This window comes from Nerophis lumbriciformis, linkage group LG04, assembly GCF_033978685.3.
Source record: "Nerophis lumbriciformis linkage group LG04, RoL_Nlum_v2.1, whole genome shotgun sequence".
Taxonomy (NCBI): Eukaryota; Metazoa; Chordata; class Actinopteri; order Syngnathiformes; family Syngnathidae; genus Nerophis; species Nerophis lumbriciformis.
The window spans coordinates 605,479-630,000 of record NC_084551.2 but is presented as its reverse complement, the minus strand read 5'-3'; the positions used below and the strand labels follow the sequence as shown (position 1 = coordinate 630,000).

Here is a 24,522-nt window from a genome sequence, read left to right as displayed (position 1 = left end):
GAGGTTTTTGGGTGGTGCTCTAATTGTAAGTGTATCTTGTGTTTTTTATGTTGATTTAATTTAAAAATATATATATATTTATATATATATTTTTTTTTAATTTCTTGTGCGGCCCGGTACCAATCGATCCACGGACCGGTACCGGGCCGCGGCCCGGTGGTTGGGGACCACTGATGTAGCATTAGAAAAATATAATAATATGACCCCTTTAATGCGCCCTATATTCTGGTGCGCCTTCTGTATGAAAATAAACTTGACTATACCCGCTCATCGGCAGTGCGCCTTATAATCCAGTGCGCCCTATGGTCTGGAAAATACGGTACTGCCCTGAATCCATAAAGTCTCTTAACTCACTTCTTCTCCCAATTCCCCTCATCTTTTGTAATAAGTAAATTTTAAAAAATGAAAAAGTGTTATAAAGCACAGTTGACTGTTATTGGTAGCTTTTGTGCGACTTTAGAGGCTTTCCCCCAAGCATTTTGGTCCAATTCCTAAATGTACAATGTCAGGGTTGTTTGACTTCAGAGTTGACACTGTACATTCTGGCATATAAGCGCTAATAAGACAAATACTCAGTGTGTTTGCTGTTGTAATCTGCATAAGCTGCCCTTGTACTCTTGCACAATTAAGCTGTAATGAACTAGAACCACTTGGGAAGTCATTTATAAAGGAAAACACACACTCGGCCTTCAGGCTCTTGACCTTACCACAAAAGGCTTGACTCGCTCAGTCTGCAGTGTCGACTCGCGCGGTCCAGCGAGTCAGATTTGAAGGAAACTGAACAATGGCCTTTAAGTACATTTTCGATAGAAGGTCCTATGCATGTAGAAGTGTGTTTAATAATAGCTGCTTTGTTCCACTAAGTTACTTTTCCTGGTTTCTTTCGCTGATCTGGTATGTAAATCATCACAGTGTAGTTGTTGCAGTACTTTCATCGGTGTGTTGCCCTAAGGCGGCTCTGCGTCTGCGTCCCTGAATAAAAGAAGCAGTGTGTTGTTTTTTTGGCAGCACATTGGTGCAAGAGGGGGGAGTTGTTGCAGGGAGGTGAACTTGTCACCCTTTCCGATATTTTTCCTGTCATTCATGGATTAAAGTGAGTGCCATTATAAATCGTGACCCGGCTTCGTGTCTTTTGGAGAGTCTTCCCTCCCTGCCGAGTGCATCATTATTCACTTATTCCAACCCAAAATCAAATGGAAAATAAGGCATCATTTGTTTGACTCCTAAGCCGAAATATATAATCAAAGGAGGATAGTTAATTTTTTTAAATTTTTTTTTAAGCTGTTTTACATTAAACATGCAAGCTAGAAAATGCCCAATGAGAATGCAAGGGATGTGCTCTATTTGAAAGATTGCATAAAGTAGGGGTGCACGATTTAAGAAGAAAGGAAGAAAAAAAAAAGAATCACAATGTTGTTGCTGGAAATGAGTTTTTGCCACATTTACAACCCATGTTCAAGGGCCATGTGCTTCCATTGCAAAGAAATTATTTAAAAAAATATATTTTGGCTAGTTCTGTCAAACTTAACGAGTTAACTTATGTGATTGATCACAAAAAAATGATCACATTAATCATTTACACGCTTAGATTATTCATGCAATTTATTTTGCAAGAATAATTTTAAAATTGGGTCATTCTTGGTGGCTAGAAATGCAGCTTTTGATTAATTGATTGAAACGTTTATTAGTAGATTGTACAGTACAGTACAGTACATATTCCGTACAATTGACCACTAAATGGTAACACCCCAATAAGTTTTTCAACTTGTTTAAGTCGGGGTCCACGTAAATCAATTCATGGTACAAATATATACTATCAGCATAATACAGTCATCACACAAGTTAATCATCAGAGTATATACCGTATTTTTCAGAGTATAAGTCGCACCGGAGTATAAGTCGCACCGACCGAAAATGCATAATAAAGAAGGAAAAAACATATAAAAGTCGCATTGGAGTATAAGTCGCATTTTTGGGGGAAATGTATTTGATAAAAGCCAACAGCAAGAATAGACATTTGAAAGGCAATTTAAAATAAATGAAGAATAGTGAACAACAGGCTGAATAAGTGTACGTTATATGAGGCATAAATAACCAACTGGTATGTTAACGTAACATATTATGGTAAGAGTCATTCAAATAACTATAACATATAGAACATGCTATACAATCTGTCACTCCTAATTGCTAAATCCCATGAAATCTTATACGTCTAGTCTCTTACATGAATGAGCTAAATAATATTATTTGATATTTTACGGTAATGTGTTAAAAAGTTCACACATAAGTCGCTCCTGAGTATAAGTCGCACCCCCGGCAAACTATGAAAAAAACTGCGACTTATTGTCGGAAATATACGGTACATTGAATTATTTACAATCCGAGGGGTGGGATGTAGAGGGGGCGGGGGGTTAGGTTTGGTTGATGTCAGTACTTCAGTCATCAACAATTGCATAATCTGAGAAATGGACATTGAAACAGCTAATCGGACCAATCAATTTTAACACTAAATCACTTTAAACTTGCATTCAAAGACCGTCACCAATACTTCATTTACGTTCCGTAACCTGTATAATAACCAAGTTGTAGCGACATTTGTAAGAGAGAACACTGAAGAACTCTTTTTCTAGCTTAGGAACACATCTGCGTGCTACGGTATTAGCCGTGAAAGCTAACTACGGCAGGGTATTCTCGTAAAATATGCATGTGTCAATATGCAATGCGTAAATATCGAAATATTTACTTATTACTTATTTACTTGAATCACTTTTTGTCAGGCAATATTACATTTAATGACAATTTTACATAAATGAATACATACAAACACTTTATAAGTATTTATTATGTGCACGAAGAAATAACAGTTACCGTATTTTTCGGACTATAAGTCGCTCCGGAGTATAAGTCGCACCGGCCGAAAATGCATAATAAAGAAGGAAAAAAACATATATAAGTCGCACTGGAGTATAAGTCGCATTTTTTGGGGAAATTTATTTGATAAAAGCCAACACCGAGAATAGACATTTGAAAGGCAATTTAAAATAAATGAAGAATAGTGAACAACAGGCTGAATAAGTGTACGTTATATGAGGCATAAATAACCAACTGGTATGTTAACGTAACATATTATGGTAAGAGTCATTCAAATAACTATAACATATAGAACATGCTATACGTTTACCAAACAATCTGTCGCTAAATCCCATGAAATCTTATACGTCTAGTCTCTTACGTGAATGAGATCAATAATGTTGTTTGATATTTTACGCTAATGTGTTCATCATTTCACACATAAGTCGCTCCTGAGTATAAGTCGCACCCCCGGCCAAACTATGAAAAAAACTGCGGCTTATTGTTCGAAAAATACGGTACAATTGTATGTAGCTTCCAAACAAGAAAGAGGTTTTATCACATCAACATCAGACTAACAACAGTCCTTTAAATCTCATTAATACCACAGAAAAGGCAAACTATCATTTTCCGGACACGATAAGGGCTTAAATAATGTCAAACACATAGCGTTAAAATAACCAGGAAGATAAAGTGTTCGTCTTACACCTAGTAATCCGCTGTGGACAGACGAAGCCAAGCAATGCAGCTTTGGCGAGCAGTGCACGTACCCGCGAAGGAAATACATTTTGGGTAGGCATTCACATTTTGGCACAACACCGTAACAGGCGTATTTCTGCCATACGGAGCATGATACGTAGGGATCACTGGACTCCTACAGAACACTCCAGACTGTGCTGTGAACATTTTGTCTCTGGTACGTGAACACAGCTAGTAGTGTTAGCTTTGTTTCCAACTTTTTCTGACTAATTAGAATAGATCGATTGATTGAAGAATTTATTAGAAGTTTGCATAGGGTCGGGTAGAGTTTCATGACGGTACAGATTGACTGGTACAAGGTCTACTAACAGAAAGCATTACAAGCGTGTCATGTTTATTTACAAAAAGGTTTCCTCCGTGTCAGAGTAACGTTTATGTTTTTAGCGTTGCAGATATGGCAGGCAAAATCAGCCACTACTTTAAAAAGCGATTTCAAGAGCATAAAAGTCAAGAGTCCAGGTGAAACAGAGCATAGAAATTAACGTAACAGGCAGTTAAAATGCAATAATTCAGGGTGGTGACGTGGAAATGTTTGTCCAAAGAGCGCTTGAAGGCTGCTTCAAAATCATCTATGAGTGTCTCAAGCAAAAGTGGCCCCACCACACAAGCTAGGAGCCCATCATTCTCTTATGCAAGCGCTTAGGCCACAGGTGTCAAACTCAACATTTTATCTGGCCCGCAAACACCTGGAAACGATATGTATCAATAAAGTACTTCATATTTTCTCACTAAATGTAATGGATTTTTTTTTTATTTTGACACAAAAATATATGTACTGCTTGAAAGTGCATACCGTATTTTCCGCACCATAAGGTCAGGGGAGTTGGCGGGCCAATTTAGAACAGAAATACCATGGTCCGTAAACCAGGCACGGGTAGATTTTGCGCTGTGTGCAGGCGCCAAGTCCTGTTGGAACTTGAAATCTCCATCTCCATAGAGCAGGTCAGCAGCAGGAAGCATGAAGTGCTCTAAAACTTGCTGGTAGACGGCTGCGTTGACCCTGGATCTCAGGAAACAGAGTGGACCGACACCAGCAGATGACATGGCACCCCAAACCATCACCCAACCATGCAAATTTTGCATTTCCTTTGGAAATCGAGGTCCCAGAGTCTGGAGGAAGACAGGAGAGGCACAGGATCTACGTTGCCTGAAGTCTAGTGTAAAGTTTCCACCATCAGTGATGGTTTGGGGTGCCATGTCATCTGCTGGTGTCGGTCCACTCTGTTTCCTGAGATCCAGGGTCAACGCAGCTGTCTACCAGCAAGTTTTAGAGCACTTCATGCTTCCTGCTGCTGACCTGCTCTATGGAGATGGAGATTTCAAGTTCCAACAGGACTTGGCGCCTGCACACAGCGCAAAATCTACCCGTGCCTGGTTTACGGACCATGGTATTTCTGTTCTAAATTGGCCCGCCAACTCCCCTGACCTTAGCCCCATAGAAAATCTGTGGGGTATTGTGAAAAGGAAGATGCAGAATGCCAGACCCAAAAACGCAGAAGAGTTGAAGGCCACTATCAGAGCAACCTGGGCTCTCATAACACCTGAGCAGTGCCAGAAACTCATCGACTCCATGCCACGCCGCATTAACGCAGTAATTGAGGCAAAAGGAGCTCCAACCAAGTATTGAGTATTGTACATGCTCATATTTTTCATTTTCATACTTTTCAGTTGGCCAACATTTCTAAAAATCCCTTTTTTGTATTAGCCTTAAGTAATATTCTAATTTTGTGACACACGGAATTTTGGATTTTCATTTGTTGCCACTTCAAATCATCAAAATTAAATGAAATAAACATTTGAATGCATCAGTCTGTGTGCAATGAATAAATATAATGTACAAGTTACACCTTTTGAATGCAATTACTGAAATTAATCAAGTTTTTCAAAATATTCTAATTTACTGGCTTTTACCTGTATATATAATGTATGAAATACTCGAGTTGGTGAATTCTAGCTGTAAATATACTCCTCCCCTCGTAACCACGCCCCCAACCACGCCCCCCGACCACGCCCCCAACCCCCACCTCCCGAAATCGGAGGTCTCAAGGTTGGCAAGTATGATAAAAGTTCGATTTATGATTAATTATTACTACTGCGCAGAAATGTGTTTATAGCGGCCATTTAACCAAGATAAATGGTCTTTCAGACATTCTTCATGGTAGGTCAGGGAAGGACAGTAAAAGGGGGACTTTTTTGTAATAGAAAGGAAAACATAATCATCAGGTCATAAACATGGCACACATATTATGCACACAAAAAGGCAAATCAATAGAAAAGTCAATGAACTAATTGGATCACTTCTCCCATGAGCTGATTTAAGTACGGCGCTCAGTGCCGGCAAGGCCAGTAAAGCCAACTAGCCCTGGCTGGCCAGGCTGGCCGGGGTACGGCGAGAGTGAGGAAGAATTGTCAGTTTTAATGTCAATTACAGTGAAGTGTGAGTCCTTGTGAAAAAATGGTCGTGTTTTGTTTGTGATATCAAGCTTTATTGCAGACTCCAACGTCCAAGTAGACATACAATCACATACAGTACATAAAACTAGAGATGTCCGATAATATCGAACGATAAATGCTTTAAAATGGAAATTATCGGTATCGGGTTCGAAAAGTTATTATTATTTTTTTTTTTTTTTTTTTTTTTTGTCCTGTCCAGCTTTTCAGGCAAATCATATAGTTGTTCAGATTGAGCCCAGTTGATAATTTCCTGTTATACAGTATGCCAGACAGTCTTGCACTAACGGAGGACTATGTTATTGTTTACTTGATTACTCTAGTGTACTCTGGACTGAAGCTGTGTGCCTTCATTGTTTTTGTAGCTGTTGTTTTGAGGCATGTTTAAAAAAAATAAAAAAAGTAATGCACTTTGTGAAAGTCAAAGTATGGTATTTCCCATAGTTGTAGTGGGTATCAGGATTATCTCAGGGAGAGCATGTCCAAATTCCAAGCTGCTGTTTTGAGGCATGTTAAAAAAAATAATGCACTTTGTGACTTCAATAATAAATATGGCAGTGCCATGTTGGCATTTTTTTCCATAACTAGAGTTGATTTATTTTGGAAAACCTTGTTACATTGTTTAATGCATCACAACAAAATTAGGCATAATAATGTGTTAATTCCACGACTGTATATATCGGTATCGGTTGATATCGGAATCGGTAATTAAGAGTTGGACAATATCGGATATTGGCAAACAAGCCATTATCGGACATCTCTACATAAAACAAACACACAAAAAAGACAAATACAGTATAAAAGGCATTATCACATAATATTAAAACAGTGCTTGTGCATATTCAGTAAAAAGGCATCTAATAAATAAATAAAAGAAGCAATAAAAAAAAAATGCGTCTACACCAGTGGTTCTTAACCTTGTTGGAGGTACCGAACCCCACCAGCTTCATATGCGCATTCACCCAACCCTTCTTTAGTGAAAAATAAAATGTTTTTTTTTTCCCAAATTCAAGACAAAGTTATGTTTTTGGTAACACTTTAGTATGGGGAACATATTCTAAGTAACAAAGACTTAATTTAGAGTTATTTGGACACTAGGGGAACATATTCTAAGTAAAAAGACTTCATTTTGAGTTATTTGGTTAGGGTTAGGGTCAGCGTTAGAGGGTTAGGGTTATAATAAGGCCATGCCGGATAAGGCATTATTAAGTAATTAATAATGACTAGTTAAGAGCCAATATGTTACTAACTTGCATGTTAATAAGCAACTAATTCATGGTGAATATGTTCCCCATACTAAAGTGTTACCATGTTTTTTTTACTGGTGCACAAAATGAAGCGTGCATGAACATCACCTTGTTCAAACAACAAAAAGCAACACAGTGTCTAAACTCACAACAAATGACACACCTGCAAATCAGTGGGATTTCTGCTGTTGCCGTATCCGTAATACGCCTATAGGGAAAACCTTTTATTTACACGATGAGTCGGGTGTGTCTCGACCTCCGCCGAACCCCTGAGCCCGACTCACCGAACCCCAAGGGTTCGATCGAACCCAGGTTAAGAACCACTGGTCTACACATTCTATAAAAGGCACAGATATCAGTGTTTCCATATACAGTATACGATTGGTACCTAACAGAACTACACCTAGAATTGATTATCTGTATAATAAGATCATTCTCAGACCCCTGCAGTCTACATATACATTTAAACGTCAGTTTTCTCAGGGTGGCGTGGAAGGGGTTTATCCCTGAATCACAAAAAAGCTTGCTGGCACTACGACCCCTGGGCTTTCCGAGCAGGATTCTGAGACAGTCCTTATATGCAACCTGGAGTTTGCAGAAGCTCTCTTTTTTGAACCTCACCCAGAGGGGTGCAGTAAGCTCTAAACAAGTACACCTATTCTTACCTACTAAACCGTCCCATGTGTGATGTCTGTTGGAGTGTTGTCATGCATTTTTGTACGTGCTATCATAATGTAATGATAGGCTTGTCGTAAAAAAAATTGAAATTAGATTGCATGTTATTGCTGATTAAGATCACTTTTTCTGTGCAGTCCTATTGCATAGTATGCTCTATATAACTTTAGCACTGAAATAGGAGTTTAGGACATTCAGAGATACTCCCACATCAGTATAAATAGCCCCGCTCTATCTTATTGAGCTGCTGCAGCCTTATTCTCCCAGCAGGACCCTCAGGTCTTCAGACCAGCTCCTCCTGGCTGTCCCAAAAAACAGACTCAAATCCTGAGGAGATAGAGACTTCTCAGTGGCAGACCCAGTCTGTGGAACAACCTTCCACTATTTATTAGATCAGAGGTGTCAAAGTTGTTTTCACTGAAGGCCACATCGCAGTTACGTTTGGCCCCAGAGAGTGAATACTATTATTACACAATTTTTTTATGCATTTTATTAGTAGATTTAAAAAAAAAAACGAAATGTAAAATAAATATGGGAAGTTGCAATAATTTCACCTCAAAATGTAGTGTATATTACTGTAAATGGAAAAACAGTACTGCTGTTTTTATGGGGGGGGAAAAAGGCAGATCAGTTGCCAGAATTTTACTGTAAAATTTACTTTTTTTTTACTGTAAATTAAAAAATCTTTTACAGTAAAATTTTGGCACCTGGGCTGCCAGTTTTTTTTTTGTTTTTTTTACTGCAAATCAACAACTGTAGATTTTTCGGTGTATTACTGTAAATGTCAAAACGGCACCACAGTTTATTACAGTAAAAAAAAGTACTGTTTTTTTCATTTTGAGGAAAATACTGTAAAAACCACAGTAAATTTCACAGTTTTACCAAGAAATCATTGCACAATTTGATGGGTAAGTATTTATTTCTATTTAAAAAAATGGTTTGAATGATTGATAATATATTTTTGCATATTTAGACAATACTTTAGTTAACATAATTTGCGACTAAATGGAGTACGTATATATATTTTTCTCCCAAAATACATAGAAAGAATACATTTAGTAAGTAAAGTTACAGTACGTTGATACATATTATTTCCAGGCTTTCTAGGGCCAAATAAAATGAAGTGGCGGGCCTTGAGTTTGACACCAGTGTGTTAGATCCGCCCAGTCTCTAAACCAATATAAATCTAGGTTAAAAACATATTTTTACTCCCTGGCGTTCCAATCCAGTTAGGTAGGATATCTTGGTCGTTTTTATATCTTGTTTTATAATTTTTTTATTTTTTTTATTATTTTAGTACCGTATTTTCCGCACCATAAGGCGCCCTGGGTTAAAAGCCGCGCCTTCAATGAACGGCATATTTCAAAACTTTGTCCACCTATAAGCCGCCCGGTGTTGTAAGCCGCATCTAACTGCGCTAAAGGAATGTCAAAAAAACAGTCAGATAGGTCAGTCAAACTTTAATAATATATTAAAAACCAGCGTGATGTGGGCGCGCATGGAGTCGTATATCAACATGGACAGAGCTGCGTGAAAAAAGCCACCCGACCTCTTCACGTAAACTTAAACTTACCTTAACCACTCGCTCATCTTTTCTTCATCCATCCCTTCGAGTTAGCTTTTATGATGACGCCGGCTGGAAAGGTCTCTTTTGGCAAGGTCTTCCTTTTGAATATCACCATGGGTGGAAGTTTCTGGCCATTAGCATGGCAAGCTAGAACCACAGTGAAGGATGACTTCTCATTCCCTGTGGTGCGAATATTCACCGTACGTGCTCCCGTTGTATCCACAGTGCGGTTCACAGGAATATCAGTTGCTGTGAAATAGTACCGGTAATCCGTGTGCGGATGGAGAGATTGCGTCTTTCATGAACCGGATCCCTGACGCTTAGTAGGAGCCATTTTGTGGTCTTTACAGATGTAAACACACAAAGGAAATGAAACGTACGGTGATATCCGTGCGCTTTTTCTTCTTCTACGCGGGCGGGTGGTTGCTTACAGTAGAAGAAGAAGCGCTTCCTGTTCTATGGGGGCGGGTGCTTACCTTGGCGGTTGCTTGCGTAGAAGAAGAAGCACTTCCTCTTCTACGGGGAAAAAAGATGGCGGCTGTTTACCGTAGTTGCGAGACCGAAACTTTATGAAAATGAATCTTAATATTAATCCATATATAAAGCGCACCGGGTTAAAAGCCGCACTGTCAGCTTTTGAGTAAATTTGTGGTTTTTAGGTGCGGCTAATAGTGCGGAAAATACGGTATATATTTATATAAGAATACATTTAGTAAGTAAAGTTACAGTACGTTGATACATATTATTTCCAGGCTTTCTAGGGCCAAATAAAATGAAGTGGCGGGCCTTGAGTTTGACACCAGTGTGTTAGATCCGCCCAGTCTCTAAACCAATATAAATCTAGGTTAAAAACATATTTTTACTCCCTGGCGTTCCAATCCAGTTAGGTAGGATATCTTGGTCGTTTTTATATCTTGTTTTATCATTTTTTCATTTTTTTCATTATTTTAGTATTTAAGGTGATCTACTGTATTTTGCACTTCTTTTAAGGTTTTATTAATCCTTCCGTGTTACAATGTAAATGTGACACTGCGTGCCCTTTTTTGTTTCAACTTGTTTCTTATGTCTGTACAGCACTTTGGCCAACTGAGTTGTTTTTAAATGTGCTATATAAATAAATAAAGTGAAGTAAATAGTATTGAAACGGATGAATCCATCCGTACTGTCAATCAATAGTATTCGCTGACTCAGCTTTACACGTTCATGTTGTGAACCTAATTTCTCTCTTGGGTCCACAGCTGGGTGTTTTTGGGGCCCAGTGCTCGGACCCAGCCATGAGCATCATCGGGGCTGAGGACGAGGACTTTGAGAATGATCTGAATGACGTGAGTTTTGGAATGCGCCATCATTCTTGCCGAGTTTTCTGCTTCTTTAGTTTTGACAACTCTCCTCATCCAGGTGGTGGAGGACGAGTGCAAGTGTTTCGGCAGCATCGAGCTTCTGAAAGATCGTCCAACGCACCTGCTGGTGTTCATGCAACATGTCATCCTCCAGTTTGACCCTGCTCCACTGGTGAGACCTATTGTCTAATTCAGACCCGGGCAATTGAAGGCCCGGGGGCCACATGCAGCCCGTTAAGCTTTTCAATCTGGCCCGACGGACATTCCCAAATAATGTTTTTAGATCTTTAAGATGGAAAGTGTAGCTGCCGTTATGATGTGTAGTGATGTTTTCAAATGACCGTAAGTCTTCAACTATACAAAGTATTTCAATGGTTGGAATCAGCGCTTCTGCATGATAATACTAAAAACCCCGTTTCCATATGAGTTGGGAAATTGTGTTAGATGTAAATATAAACGGAATACAATGATTTGCAAATAATTTCCAAGCCATATTCAGTTGAATATGCTACAAAGACAACATATTTGATGTTCAAACTCATAAACTTTATTTTTTTTTGCAAATAATCATTAACTTTAGAATTTGATGCCAGCAACACGTGACAAAGAAGTTGGGAAAGGTGGCAATAAATACTGATAAAGTTGAGGAATGCTCATCAAACACTTATTTGGAACATCCCACAGGTGTGCAGGCTAATTGGGAACAGGTGGGTGCCATGATTGGGTATAAAAGTAGATTCCATGAAATGCTCAGTCATTCACAAACAAGGATGGGGCGAGGGTCACCACTTTGTCAACAAACGCGTGAGCAAATTGTTGAACAGTTTAAGAACAACCTTTCTCAACCAGCTATTGCAAGGAATTTAGGGATTTCACCATCTACGCTCCGTAATATCATCAAAGGGTTCAGAGAATCTGGAGAAATCACTGCACGTAAGCAGCTAAGCCCGTGACCTTCCATCCCTCAGGCTGTAGTGCATCAACAAGCGACATCAGTGTGTAAAGGATATCACCACATGGACTCAGGAAGACTTCAGAAACCCACTGTCAGTAACTACAGTTGGTCGCTACATCTGCAAGTGCAAGTTAAAACTCTCCTATGCAAGGTGAAAACCGTTTATCAACAACACCCAGAAACGCCGTCGGCTTCGCTTGGCCTGAGCTCATCTAAGATGGACTGATACAAAGTGGAAAAGTGTTCTGTGGTCTGACCAGTCCACATTTCAAATTGTTTTTGGAAACTGTGGACGTCGTGTCCTCCGGACCAAAGAGGAAAAGAACCATCCGGATTGTTATAGGCGCAAAGTGTAAAAGCCAGCATGTGTGATGGTGTGGGGGTGTATTAGTGCCCAATCAATCAATCAATCAATCAATGTTTATTTATATAGCCCTAAATCACACGTGTCTCAAAGGGCTGCACAAGCCACAACGACATCCTCGGTACAGAGCCCACATAAGGGCAAGGAAAAACTCACCCCAGTGGGACGTCGATGTGAATGACTATGAGAAACCTTGGAGAGGACCCCCCCCCTGTAGGGGAGACCGAATGCAATGGATGTCGAGTGGGTCTAACATAATATTGTGAGAGTCCAGTCCATAGTGGATCCAACATAACAATAAGAGTCCAGTCCACAGTGGGGTCAGCAGGAAACCATCCCGAGCGGAGACGCCCAAGACATGGGTAACTTACACATCTGTGAAGTCGCCATTAATGCTGAAAGGTACATACAGGTTTTGGAGCAACATATGTTGCCATCCAAGCAACGCTACCATGGACGCCCCTGCTTATTTCAGCAAGACAATGCCAAACCACGTGTTACATCAACGTGGCTTCATAGTAAAAGAGTGCGGGTACTAGACTGGCCTGCCTGTAGTCCAGACCTGTCTCCCATTGAAAATGTGAAGCCTAAAATAGCACAACGGAGACCCCCGGACTGTTGAACAACTTAAGCTGTACATCAAGCAAGAATGGGAAAGAATTCCACCTGAGAAGCTTCAAAAATGTGTCTCCTCAGTTCCCAAACGTTTACTGAGTGTTGTTAAAAGGAAAGGCCATGTAACACAGTGGTGAACATGCCCTTTCCCAACTACTTTGGCACGTGTTGCAGCCATGAAATTCTAAGTTAATGATTATTTGCAAAAAAAAAAATAGTTTATGAGTTTGAACATCAAATATGTTGTCTTTGTAGTGCATTCAACTGAATATGGGTTGAAAAGGATTTGCAAATCATTGTATTCCGTTTATATTTACATCTAACACAATTTCCCAACTCATATGGAAACGGGGTTTGTAGTTACCTTGGTAATCTAATTAGTTACTATGGTAATCTAAGTCACAGCAACCTCAGACGAGGCACCAAGGGGTGGGGTGCGTTTCCACAGAGTGTTTCCAGAACGGCCAGCTTGAAATGCGGGTGTCAGGGACAGACGTGGAAGGAGATTTTTACAACAAAGTTGTAAAGCTTAGTGATATATCAGATGTATCAGATTGTAGGTGGGGTTTTTTTACCCTTCTCGTTAATATTTCGCTGTGTTTGTTGCATTTTTGTTGCGTTTCGCTTGATTGTAAAATATGTGGATGGAGAGGGGGTGTGACGTTCATACGTTGTCAATATTCAGTGTTTTATCGTTCATAGTTAAAATTGTCAATCCCACATTCTTTATTTTCATGTAAATTCTGGATGTCTCATTCAGTAAAATAATGTAAAATTCCATTCTGTTTTTTAAGGCGGTCTGTCATAAAGTTTTTAGCATTCAGACCATATTGTGAGGTTTTGTATTAGCGTTCCTAAAAATAGATATACCGGCCCCCAGACACATTTTTTTCTCTAAATTTGACCCCCCCCCCCCAAGTCAAAATAATTGCCCAGGCCTGGTCTAATTTAACATTAGCACAACACTAATAAACATTAACAATGTTTGTTGTTTACTCAACTGCAGACAGGACTTGATGCCTATTTGGGGAAAGAGGTTTATTGGGGGCTCTGCATTTATTTTTGCTCATGCATTTTTTTTTTTATCATTTAATACATTTCTTTGTATAATTTTTCAAAAATACACAGTGAAACTCAGTTGGAAAAAGGTTATATTGTACCTTTTTTACAAACCCATTCTTACACCAATAATAAATATTTATTCAGGCTTTGTCTTCAGAAAATATATCATATTTAGGGCTGTCAAATTTAACAAGTTATTTAATGTGATTGATCATGAAAAATGACCACTTTAATCATGAAACACTAAGATTACTCATGCACTTTATTTTGACCGTACCTTAACCGCTATACAGTCAGTGATCAGATCAATGATGTAATGTTTGGGCTCGCAGTGCAAAGGGGGTGTTAATTATTTGTTTCGAGTGAAGGACGCACCAGGACGCTGTATAAAGAAAAAACATTGGATTCATTTGTGGCCTCCAGCTTTGGAGAAAACATGAAACGGCATTATTAACTTGCACTAAAATTTCCCACGATCATTTGCTGAAACAGAAGTGATCAGCTCAAGCACTATGACAATCTATTTCCACTGAACACACCACTTCCCCTTACTTCAAGCAGCGTACACTAAGATGCTCACATTAGTAGTTGGACAACTTCATCATCATTGTTTTTTTAGTATTATATGAGTCGGTTTCCACCATCCCACACACTTTAAATAATGCATCATCTGTCTGTCTGTCCTCCCTTAGCTGTGTTACCTCCATGCTGAACTACTGAAGAACCTCAATGCCAAAGAAACCAAGAAACAGTTTGTGGAGTTCCACAACACATTCATGGACAAAGGGGCAGTAAGTACATCCGTCCCAAATTGTAGCACCAGTGCAATGATATTATTCCCAACAAAACACAATAATGCCATAACTGTGCACTTTTACACCTTGAAATAGACTGCAAACATGTCTTTTAAAGGGGAACATTATCACCAGACCTATGTAAGCGTCAATATATACCTTGATGTTGCAGAAAAAAGACCATATATTTTTTTAACCGAGTTCCGATCTCTAAATGGGTGAATTTTGGCGAATTAAACGCCTTTCTATTATTCGCTCTCGGAGCGATGACGTCACATCGGGAAGCAATCCGCCATTTTCTCAAACACCGAGTCAAATCAGCTCTGTTATTTTCCATTTTTTCGACTGTTTTCCGTACCTTGGAGACATCATGCCTCGTCGGTGTGTTGTCGGAGGGTGTAACAACACCAACAGGGACGGATTCAAGTTGCACCAGTGGCCCAAAGATGCCAAAGTGGCAAGAAATTGGACGTTTGTTCTGCACACTTTACCCACGAAAGCTATGCTACGACAGAGATGGCAAGAATGTGTGGATATCCTGCGACACTCAAAGCAGATGCATTTCCAACCATAAAGTCAAAGAAATCTGCCGCCAGACCCCCATTGAATCTGTCGGAGTGTGTGAGCAATTCAGGGACAAAGGACCTCGGTAGCACGGCAAGCAATGGTGGCAGTTTGTTCCCGCAGACGAGCGAGCTAAACCCCCTATCGACCCTAGCTTCCCTGGCCTGCTGACATCAACTCCAAAACTGGACAGATCAGCTTTCAGGAAAAGAGCGCGGATGAGGGTATGTCTACAGAATATATTAATTGATGAAAATTGGGCTGTCTGCACTCTCAAAGTGCATGTTGTTGCCAAATGTATTTCATATGCTGTAAACCTAGTTCATAGTTGTTAGTTTCCTTTAATGCCAAACAAACACATACCAATCGTTGGTTAGAAGGCGATCGCCGAATTCGTCCTCGCTTTCTCCCGTGTCGCTGGCTGTCGTGTCGTTTTTGTGGGTTTCGCTTGCATACGGTTCAAAGCGATATGGCTCAATAGCTTCAGTTTCTTCTTCAATTTGGTTTTCGCTACCTGCCTCCACACTACAACCATCCGTTTCAATACATGCGTAATCTGTTGAATCGCTTAAGCCGCTGAAATCCGAGTCTGAATCCGAGCTAATGTCGCTATAGCTTGCTGTTCTATGCGCCATGTTTGTTTGTGTTGGCATCACTATGTGACGTCACAGGAAAATGGACGGGTGTATATAACGATGGTTAAAATCAGGCACTTTGAAGCTTTTTTTAGGGATATTGCGTGATGGGTAAAATTTTGAAAAAAACTTCGAAAAATATAATAAGCCACTGGGAACTGATTTTTAATGGTTTTAACCCTTCTGAAATTGTGATAATGTTCCCATTTAACTAAGGCAGTCAAACAATTAAAATACTTAATCACAATTAATCGCAGTTTGTTTATAGTTTACTCAAAATTCATTCCGATTAATCCCAGATATGATTTTTCATCATTATTAATTGTACACTGGACAGATCATTTTTAGCTTTTTAATTACCATGACAGGGCAATTAGCTCGACACAAAAAAGACATAAACACGCTTTTAATGACTGTAAAAAAAATTACCTGCAGTGCGTTGGTGTCTTGCCAAATTTGTGTATTTTGTAGAAATACAGAATTTGTATTCCTGCTGTAGGAGCACTTGCATTCCAAAGAGGAGCTGCGCCAAGATTAGATAACAGTTTCACACATTAATAACACAAAATGTGGATTATTACGATCATAGTTTGATTGTCAAAGATGTTTGGTAATATAATCTGTGACATTTCTACCTGAATAAATGCTTCTGATATTCTTCACATTACATTTTGTACTAGTTAATAGTAGGGATGTCCGATAATGGCTTTTTGCCGATATCCGATATTCCGATATTGTCCAACTCTTTAATTACCGATACCGATATCAACTGATATATACAGTCGTGGAATTAACACATTATTATGCCTAATTTGGACAACCAGGTATGGTGAAGATAAGGTACTTTTAAAAAAAATTAATAAAATAAAATAAGATAAATAAATTTAAAACATTTTCTTGAATAAAAAAGAAAGTAAAACAATATAAAAACAGTTATAGTGAAACTAGTAATTAATGAAAATGAGTAAAATAAAGTGTTAAAGGTTAGTACCGTATTTTCCGCACCATAAGCCGCCCTGGGTTATAAGCTGCGCCTTCAATGAACGGCATATTTCAAAACTTTGTCCACCTATAAGCCGCCCCGTGTTGTAAGCCGCATCTAACTGCGCTAAAGGAATGTCAAAAAAACAGTCAGATAGGTCAGTCAAACTTTAATAATATATTAAAAACCAGCGTGATGTGGGCGCGCATGGAGTCGTATATCAACATGGACGGAGCTGCGTGAAAAAAGCCACCCGGCCTCTTCGCGTAAACTTCCCTTAACCACTCGCTCATCTTTTCTTCATCCATCCATCCCTTCGAGTTAGCTTTTATGATGACGCCGGCTGGAAAGGTCTCTTTTGGCAAGGTCTTCCTTTTGAATATCACCATGGGTGGAAGTTTCTGGCCATTAGCATGGCAAGCTAGAACCACAGTGAAGGATGACTTCTCATTCCCTGTGGTGCGCATATTCACCGTACGTGCTCCCGTTGTATCCACAGTGCGGTTCACAGGAATATCAAAAGTCAGTGGAACCTCGTCCATGTTGATAATGTTCTCTGGCCGGATCTTTTTTTCAGCTATCTTGTTTTTACAATATGCACGGAAAGTAGCCAGCTTTTCTTGAAAGTCTTTAGGCAGTTGCTGTGAAATAGTAGTCCGTGTGCGGATGGAGAGATTGCGTCTTTTCATGAACCGGAAACCTGTCGCTTAGTAGGAGCCATTTTGTGGTCTTTACAGATGTAAACACACAAAGGAAATGAAACGTAATATCCGCGCGCTTCTTCTTCTTCTTCTACGGGGGCGGGTGGTTGCTTACAGTAGAAGAAGAAGCGCTTCCTCTTCTATGGGGAAAAAAGATGGCGGCTGTTTACCGTAGTTGCGAGACCTAAACTTTATGAAAATGAATCTTAATATTAATCCATATATAAAGCACACCGGGTTATAAGCCGCACTGTCAGCTTTTGAGTAAATTTGTGGTTTTTAGGTGCGGCTAATAGTGCGGAAAATACGGTACTATTAGTGGACCAATCATGTGTGCTTACGGACTGTATCCCTTGCAGACTGTATTGATATATATTGATATATAATGTAGGAACCACAATATTAATAACAGAAAGAAACAACCCTTTTGTGTGAATGAGTGTAAATGGGGGAGGGAGGTTTTTTGGGTTGATGTACTAATTGTAAGTGTATCTTGTGTTTTTTATGTTGATTTAATTAAAAAAAATTAAAAAAATCAAAAAAAACAAAAAAACATACCGTTAATTTCCGATATTACATTTTAACGCATTTATCGGCAACTCTAGTTAATAGTATTCATATCTGTGCATGACAATGTTTTAAACTTCTCTATTTAATAATAAACTGTAATATTCAGCCTGCTAAAAATTAAGTAATTGTGGACTAAGTTAGAAAATAATATACACTTTATTTCAATCTGCCAAAAAACATTTATGTTGCTAGAAATATCAGATTATATTAAAAAGCATGATCGTAATGTAAGACATTTTTATTTTGTTACAGTAGTTAGACCGGATGTAACGCGCAGTGTTATTATTGTTCAGCCGGAAGTGTGTAATTGGTATGAGAAGATCTGTCTTGACATGTTGGCTACGTCAAAGTCTACGATAAAAAAACTGACTCTAAACTTTCTGCCTACCATCTTTCTTTTCTGCTGAGCGTTTATGCCATTTTACTATAGCAGTTATTGTAACAATCGACATTTTATGTTATCAACTTTTCTTTGTGCATTTCTGCTCGCTATTTTCCCGCTTGTGGCCTCAACCGTCTCAAAACACAATAACATTTTCCCACGCTACGGAATGGACCGAGGGTCAAAAAGGAGTACAGACGCATGGGCGTTAATCGCACATTACAAAAAAATTGCTCCGTTAAAGGAACTTACAGTTGTTGTTTTTTGCCTTTATTTACCCAGGAAAGTCCCTTCTCTCTTTTTTCAAGGAAGTCCTGCACAGTCATACATCAGTCTAGGTCCTACTGGGAATAAAGTGGGTGGAAGGTCTTGACTGAGATGGCGTAAGCTGGAATCGAACTTGGAACCCTGAAGTTGCTGGCACAGCCAATCTAACATCCAAGCCAGGCCACCCAGTTATTATCGCGTTAACTCTGACAGCCCTACTTTTAACACAACTAGTGTCAAGAGTTAAACTTCAAAGCCCTCTGCTGGAATTGCGAAATTCCGTCAAAAACAGGCAATGACCTGCCTCTGTTCCAGCTCTGATTCTACATCTAATAATGGAATGTTGCTCAAACAAATTTGCCTCTCTGTTCCTTGTCTGTCTTCCACATCAGCACATAAAAATGGTGGGGAAATGTTTCTTTAGTGAGCTGTATGAAAGAGACTCAGCATACATCAGAGTAAAGTTTTCAGTGGCTCAAACTGGCAAGAACAAACCCAAAGTCCTTGTATTAATCGTAATATTGTAATTGTTTTACATATACAAAACCCAAAACCAGTGAAGTTGGCATGTTGTGTAATTCGTAAATAAAAACAGAATACAATGATTTGCAAATCCTTTTCAACTTACAGCATATTTCAGTTGAATAGACTGCAAAGACAAGATATTTATGTTCGAACTGAGAAACTTCATTTTTTTTTTTTGCAAATAATCATTTTACTTAGAATTTAATGGCAGCAACACATTGCAAAAAAGTTGGCACAGGGGCATTTTTACCACTGTGTTACATGGCCTTTCCTTTTAACAACACTCAGTAAACGTTTGGGAACTGAGGAGACACATTTTTGAAGCTTCTCAGGTGGAATTCTGGGTGTTGTTGATAAATGGCTTTCGCTTTGCATAGTAGAGATTTAACTTGCACTTACAGATGTAGCGACAAACTGTAGTTACTGACAGTGGTTTTCTGAAGTCTTCCTGAGCACATGTGGTGATATCCTTTACACACTGATGTCGCTTTTTCACGTAGTACCGCCTGAGGGATCGAAGGTAACGGGCATTGCCGCTTACGTGCAGCGATTTCTCCAGATTCTCCGAACCTTTTGATGATATTACGGAGCGTAGATGGTGAAATCCCTAAATTCCTTGCAACAGCTCGTTGAGAAATGTTGTTGTTAAACTGTTGCACAATTTGCTCGCGCATTTGTTGACAAAGTGGTGACCCTCGTCCCATCCTTGTTTGTGAATGAGTGAGCATTTCATGGAAGCTGCTTTTATACCCAATCATGGCACCCACCTGTTCCCAATTAGCCTGTTCACCAGTGGGATGTTCCAAATAAGTGTTTGATGAGCATTCCTCGACTTTTTCAGTCTTTTTTTTGGCATTTGTGCCAGCTTTTTTCAAACATGTTGCAGGCATCACATTCCAAATGAGCTAATATTTGCAAAAAGTAACAACGTTTTCCAGTTCGAAAGTTAAATATCTTGTCTTTGCAGTCTATTCAATTGAATATAGGTTGAAAAGGGTTTGCAAATCATTGTATTCTTTTTTTATTTACGATTTACACAACGTGCCAACTTCACTGGTTTTGTACAATATTTTTGGTTAATATTGTGTCTAGCAGTGACGTGCGGTGAGGTTGATGGCTGGTGAGGCACTGACTTCATCACAGTCACATTTACAAACATATGAACCCTAAAGAGTATCTTATTCACCATTTGATTGGCAGCAGTTAACGGGTTATGTTTAAAAGCTCATACCAGCATTCTTCCCTGCTTGGCACTCAGCATCAAGGCTTGGAATTGGGGGTTAAATCACCAAAAATGATTCCCGGGCGCGGCGCCGCTGCTGCCCACTGCTCCCCTCACCTCCCAGGGGGTGAACAAGGGGATGGGTCAAATGCAGAGGACAAATGTCATTACACCTAGTGTGTGTGTGACAATCATTGCTACTTTAACTTAACTTTAACTTTACACATACAAACTGTAGCACACAAAAAAGCACATTTAATAAAAAAAACGTTATTATGGTCTTACCTTTACTTATAAATGAAGTCCACAACTAAAGCCCTCACTTCAACTTTCCACGTGCAAGATTGAATCTATTTAAAAAAGTGTAACCGAGGGTTTATAAATGTGGCCTATACTGTATGAAACTACAAAATAACAAACACGGAGGCTCCAGTTTACACGAGGACCACTTTATTTACCTTCTTTCAAAAACCTCCGCAACGTGACATCACTTCCGCTCTTAGCGCCTTCAAAATAAGAGCTCAAGGCATATACTGTATAACAGCGCATAACAGGAACTTAACATCACAAAGAGGAAAGCCCATGAAAATAGGTTACAAAAGTTATTTAATAAGAAGCCAAAAAGTGCAAAAACAATAATGTTCGTGTTGGAGGAGTTGTGAATTAGGTACACCTGCAGTCTGCAGGTGTATCTAATGTTGTGTCCCTGCAGTCATTCACAACTCCTCTAACACGAACATTACTGTTTTTGCACTTTTTGGCTTCTTATGAAATAATTTTTTTAAATAGATTCAATCTTGCACGTGGAAAGTTTAAGTGTGGGCTTTAGTTGATATAACATTTCTACGGCGGGGGTGCAGGAGGCGAGCCTCAGCCAGTGCGTCTTTTGCAGCCGTTTTATGATCGCTCAGCACAAGAAATACTTTACACACATACAGTTGTTGACAAAATACACTTTACATTATATACCTCAGCTAACTAAACTATGGAAATGTATAATATAGTTCATATAGCAATACAGTCTCACTGCACAGCAGGCCAGCAGTTAGCCGAGTCATTGCGCAATCCATGTTGAGGCACTGAGTGACGTGCCTCAACTGGCTGCTGTTCACCGCACCGTCTCTTCTCAGTATTTGAACGGCAAATGTGAAAATTCAGCGATTTTGAATAAAAATAATCTAAAACTGGTGAAGTTAAATGGAAAATAACTTTATAGTATAATCACTGGATATATATAACAATTTAATTTTTTTTTTTCTTTTAAAAATTTTTTTTCTTTCCATGATGGCAAAAAACAAACAAAATTGAATGGCAATGAGTGAAATACTCTGTCAATGTTGCTCTAATACTGGCTGCTTCACAATCATGCTCATCATCAGACAAAAGACTACAGTAGAATAAAAGTTCTATTGTAATAGCTTGACATTAGTCAACACCATTAGTCACCATTAGTCAATGGCGCAATGCAAAACATTGTTTTGTTTTGACAATTTTACCGCATAGCCAGCTGAAGCAAAATTCTGCATATTTGTGTCCATCATTGTTGTTAAAAAATGTGTCTAAGTTTGCGCGCTAATTTCCTAATATTTTCCGCAACCATTGTGACAAAAAGTGCAATGGAAAATTTAACGAGTGTAAAAGCCATTTCCTGGCCAACACCAGTTCAGCCTAGACTCTAATCTGCTCCAGCACCAAAGTTCGCTGCAGGGGAAAAGGGATAGAAGTGACAATAAATTGCAATAGGTGCAATCTGTGCCTTTATCCAGATCCTCACCACAGCTCAACGGCTTCTTCAATTAATCTATAGAGTTTGATGGAAATCATCTGTGTAGTTTTAGTGTAATCCTGCCAGCACACTTTCTAATGCACAGGTGAAGTGACGTGAATTATATTTATATAGCGCTTTTCTCTAGTGACTCAAAGCGCTTTACATAGTGAAACCCAATATCTAAGTTACATTTAAAGCAGTGTGGGTGGCACTGGGAGCAGGTGGGTAAAGCGTTCTTGCCCAAGGACACAACGGCAGTGACTAGGATGGCCGAAGCGGGGATCGAACCTGGAACCCTCAAGTTGCTGGCACGGCCGCTCTACCAACCGAGCTATACCTGTCAGGCTTGTCCCTGACAGTTTGACTGTTTTAGTTTTTTCTCTGTGTTTGTCTTAGTTTCCTGTCAGCGCTTTTATTTTGTCTTCATTTCCTGAGTGTCTCCCTGAGTGCTGCTTCCCCTCAGCTGTGGCTCATTGGCACCTGGCCACACCTGGTGTCAATCAGCCAGCTACTATTTAAACCTGCCTTCTCCTCCAGTCATTGCTGGATCATTGTCGTTCCTACCTGTCGTGTCGTTGTTCTTAATACTTGTCGTTGTAGCTCTGTCTACTTTTGTTTCACTCTGCTCATGTCCTAGTTCCTTCGTGTCACAGTAAGTGTTTTTGGTTTCTTGTCCACAGTTAGCCTCTGTGCTATTTTAGTTCATAGCCAAGTTTGTTCTCCGCCTTGTGCGCGCCTTTTGTTACCCTTTCGTTTGTAGTTTTGCCTTAGTGTTTTAATTAAATCGTGTTTTCTCGCACAATGCCTTCCGCCTTCTCTGCATCTTGGGGTTCGTCACCTACAAACTCTGACAATACCGCCCCAAACTCAAAGCCCGGGGGGCCAGATCTGGCCCATGACATCATTTTATCTGGCCCGCAAACACCTGGAAAAAATATGTGTTAAAGTACTTAATATTTTCTCACTGAATGTAATTGATTTTTTTCATTTTGACAGAAATAAAATATATTTACTGCTTGAAATTGCATACCTTTTCAACTTTAATAAATACATTTAAGTATCCAATATTGCAACAAATATTAAAGTATATACTTTCCAAACATTTTTTGTCTAAATAAAAAAAAAAACAGGTAAATATCTGCTTGACTTATGATTTTACAGCAAACGACCCATCAAATTGATAAAAATGGCAATACATAAAAATTCTGTTGACTGAGCTGCCATATTTTTACTGTAAAATCTTGCTTATAACGGTGTATTACTGTAAATGGAAAAACGATGCATTTGTTTTTACGATAGAAAAACTGGCAGAATAAACAAAAAGAACTTGTACTGTTTTTCCATTAACAATACAGGTAAAAGCCAGTAAATTAGAATATTTTGAAAAACTTGATTTATTTCAGTAATTGCATTCAAAAGGTGTAACTTGTACATTATATTTATTCATTGCACACAGACTGATGCATTCAAATGTTTATTTCATTTAATTTTGATGATTTGAAGTGGCAACAAATGAAAATCCAAAATTCCGTGTGTCACAAAATTAGAATATTAAGGCTAATACAAAAAAGGGATTTTTAGAAATGTTGGCCAACTGAAAAGTATGAAAATGAAAAATATGAGCATGTACAATACTCAATACTTGGTTGGAGCTCCTTTTGCCTCAATTACTGCGTTAATGCGGCGTGGCATGGAGTCGATGAGTTTCTGGCACTGCTCAGGTGTTATGAGAGCCCAGGTTGCTCTGATAGTGGCCTTCAACTCTTCTGCGTTTTTGGGTCTGGCATTCTGCATCTTCCTTTTCACAATACCCCACAGATTTTCTATGGGGCTAAGGTCAGGGGAGTTGGCGGGCCAATTTAGAACAGAAATACCATGGTCCGTAAACCAGGCACGGTAGATTTTGCGCTGTGTGCAGGCGCCAAGTCCTGTTGGAACTTGAAATCTCCATCTCCATAGAGCAGGTCAGCAGCAGGAAGCATGAAGTGCTCTAAAACTTGCTGGTAGACGGCTGCGTTGACCCTGGATCTCAGGAAACAGAGTGGACCGACACCAGCAGATGACATGGCACCCCAAACCATCACCCAACCATGCAAATTTTGCATTTCCTTTGGAAATCGAGGTCCCAGAGTCTGGAGGAAGACAGGAGAGCCACAGGATCCACGTTGCCTGAAGTCTAGTGTAAAGTTTCCACCATCAGTGATGGTTTGGGGTGCCATGTCATCTG

At 39.3% G+C, this 24,522-nt stretch overlaps 1 protein-coding gene across 1 annotated transcript in view; it reads left to right on the top strand.

Annotated features, from left to right (window-relative positions):
• arhgef1 (Rho guanine nucleotide exchange factor (GEF) 1) overlaps positions 1–24,522 on the top strand; it is a 156,618-nt gene that overhangs the window by 46,175 nt on the left and 85,921 nt on the right. Inside the window, exons 2-4 of the mRNA XM_061947230.1 lie at positions 10,788–10,874; positions 10,948–11,061; positions 14,578–14,676. Of these exons, the coding sequence (XP_061803214.1) occupies positions 10,824–10,874; positions 10,948–11,061; positions 14,578–14,676 (264 nt within the window). The 5' untranslated portion in view covers positions 10,788–10,823. The remainder of the gene's footprint in view (positions 1–10,787; positions 10,875–10,947; positions 11,062–14,577; positions 14,677–24,522) is intronic.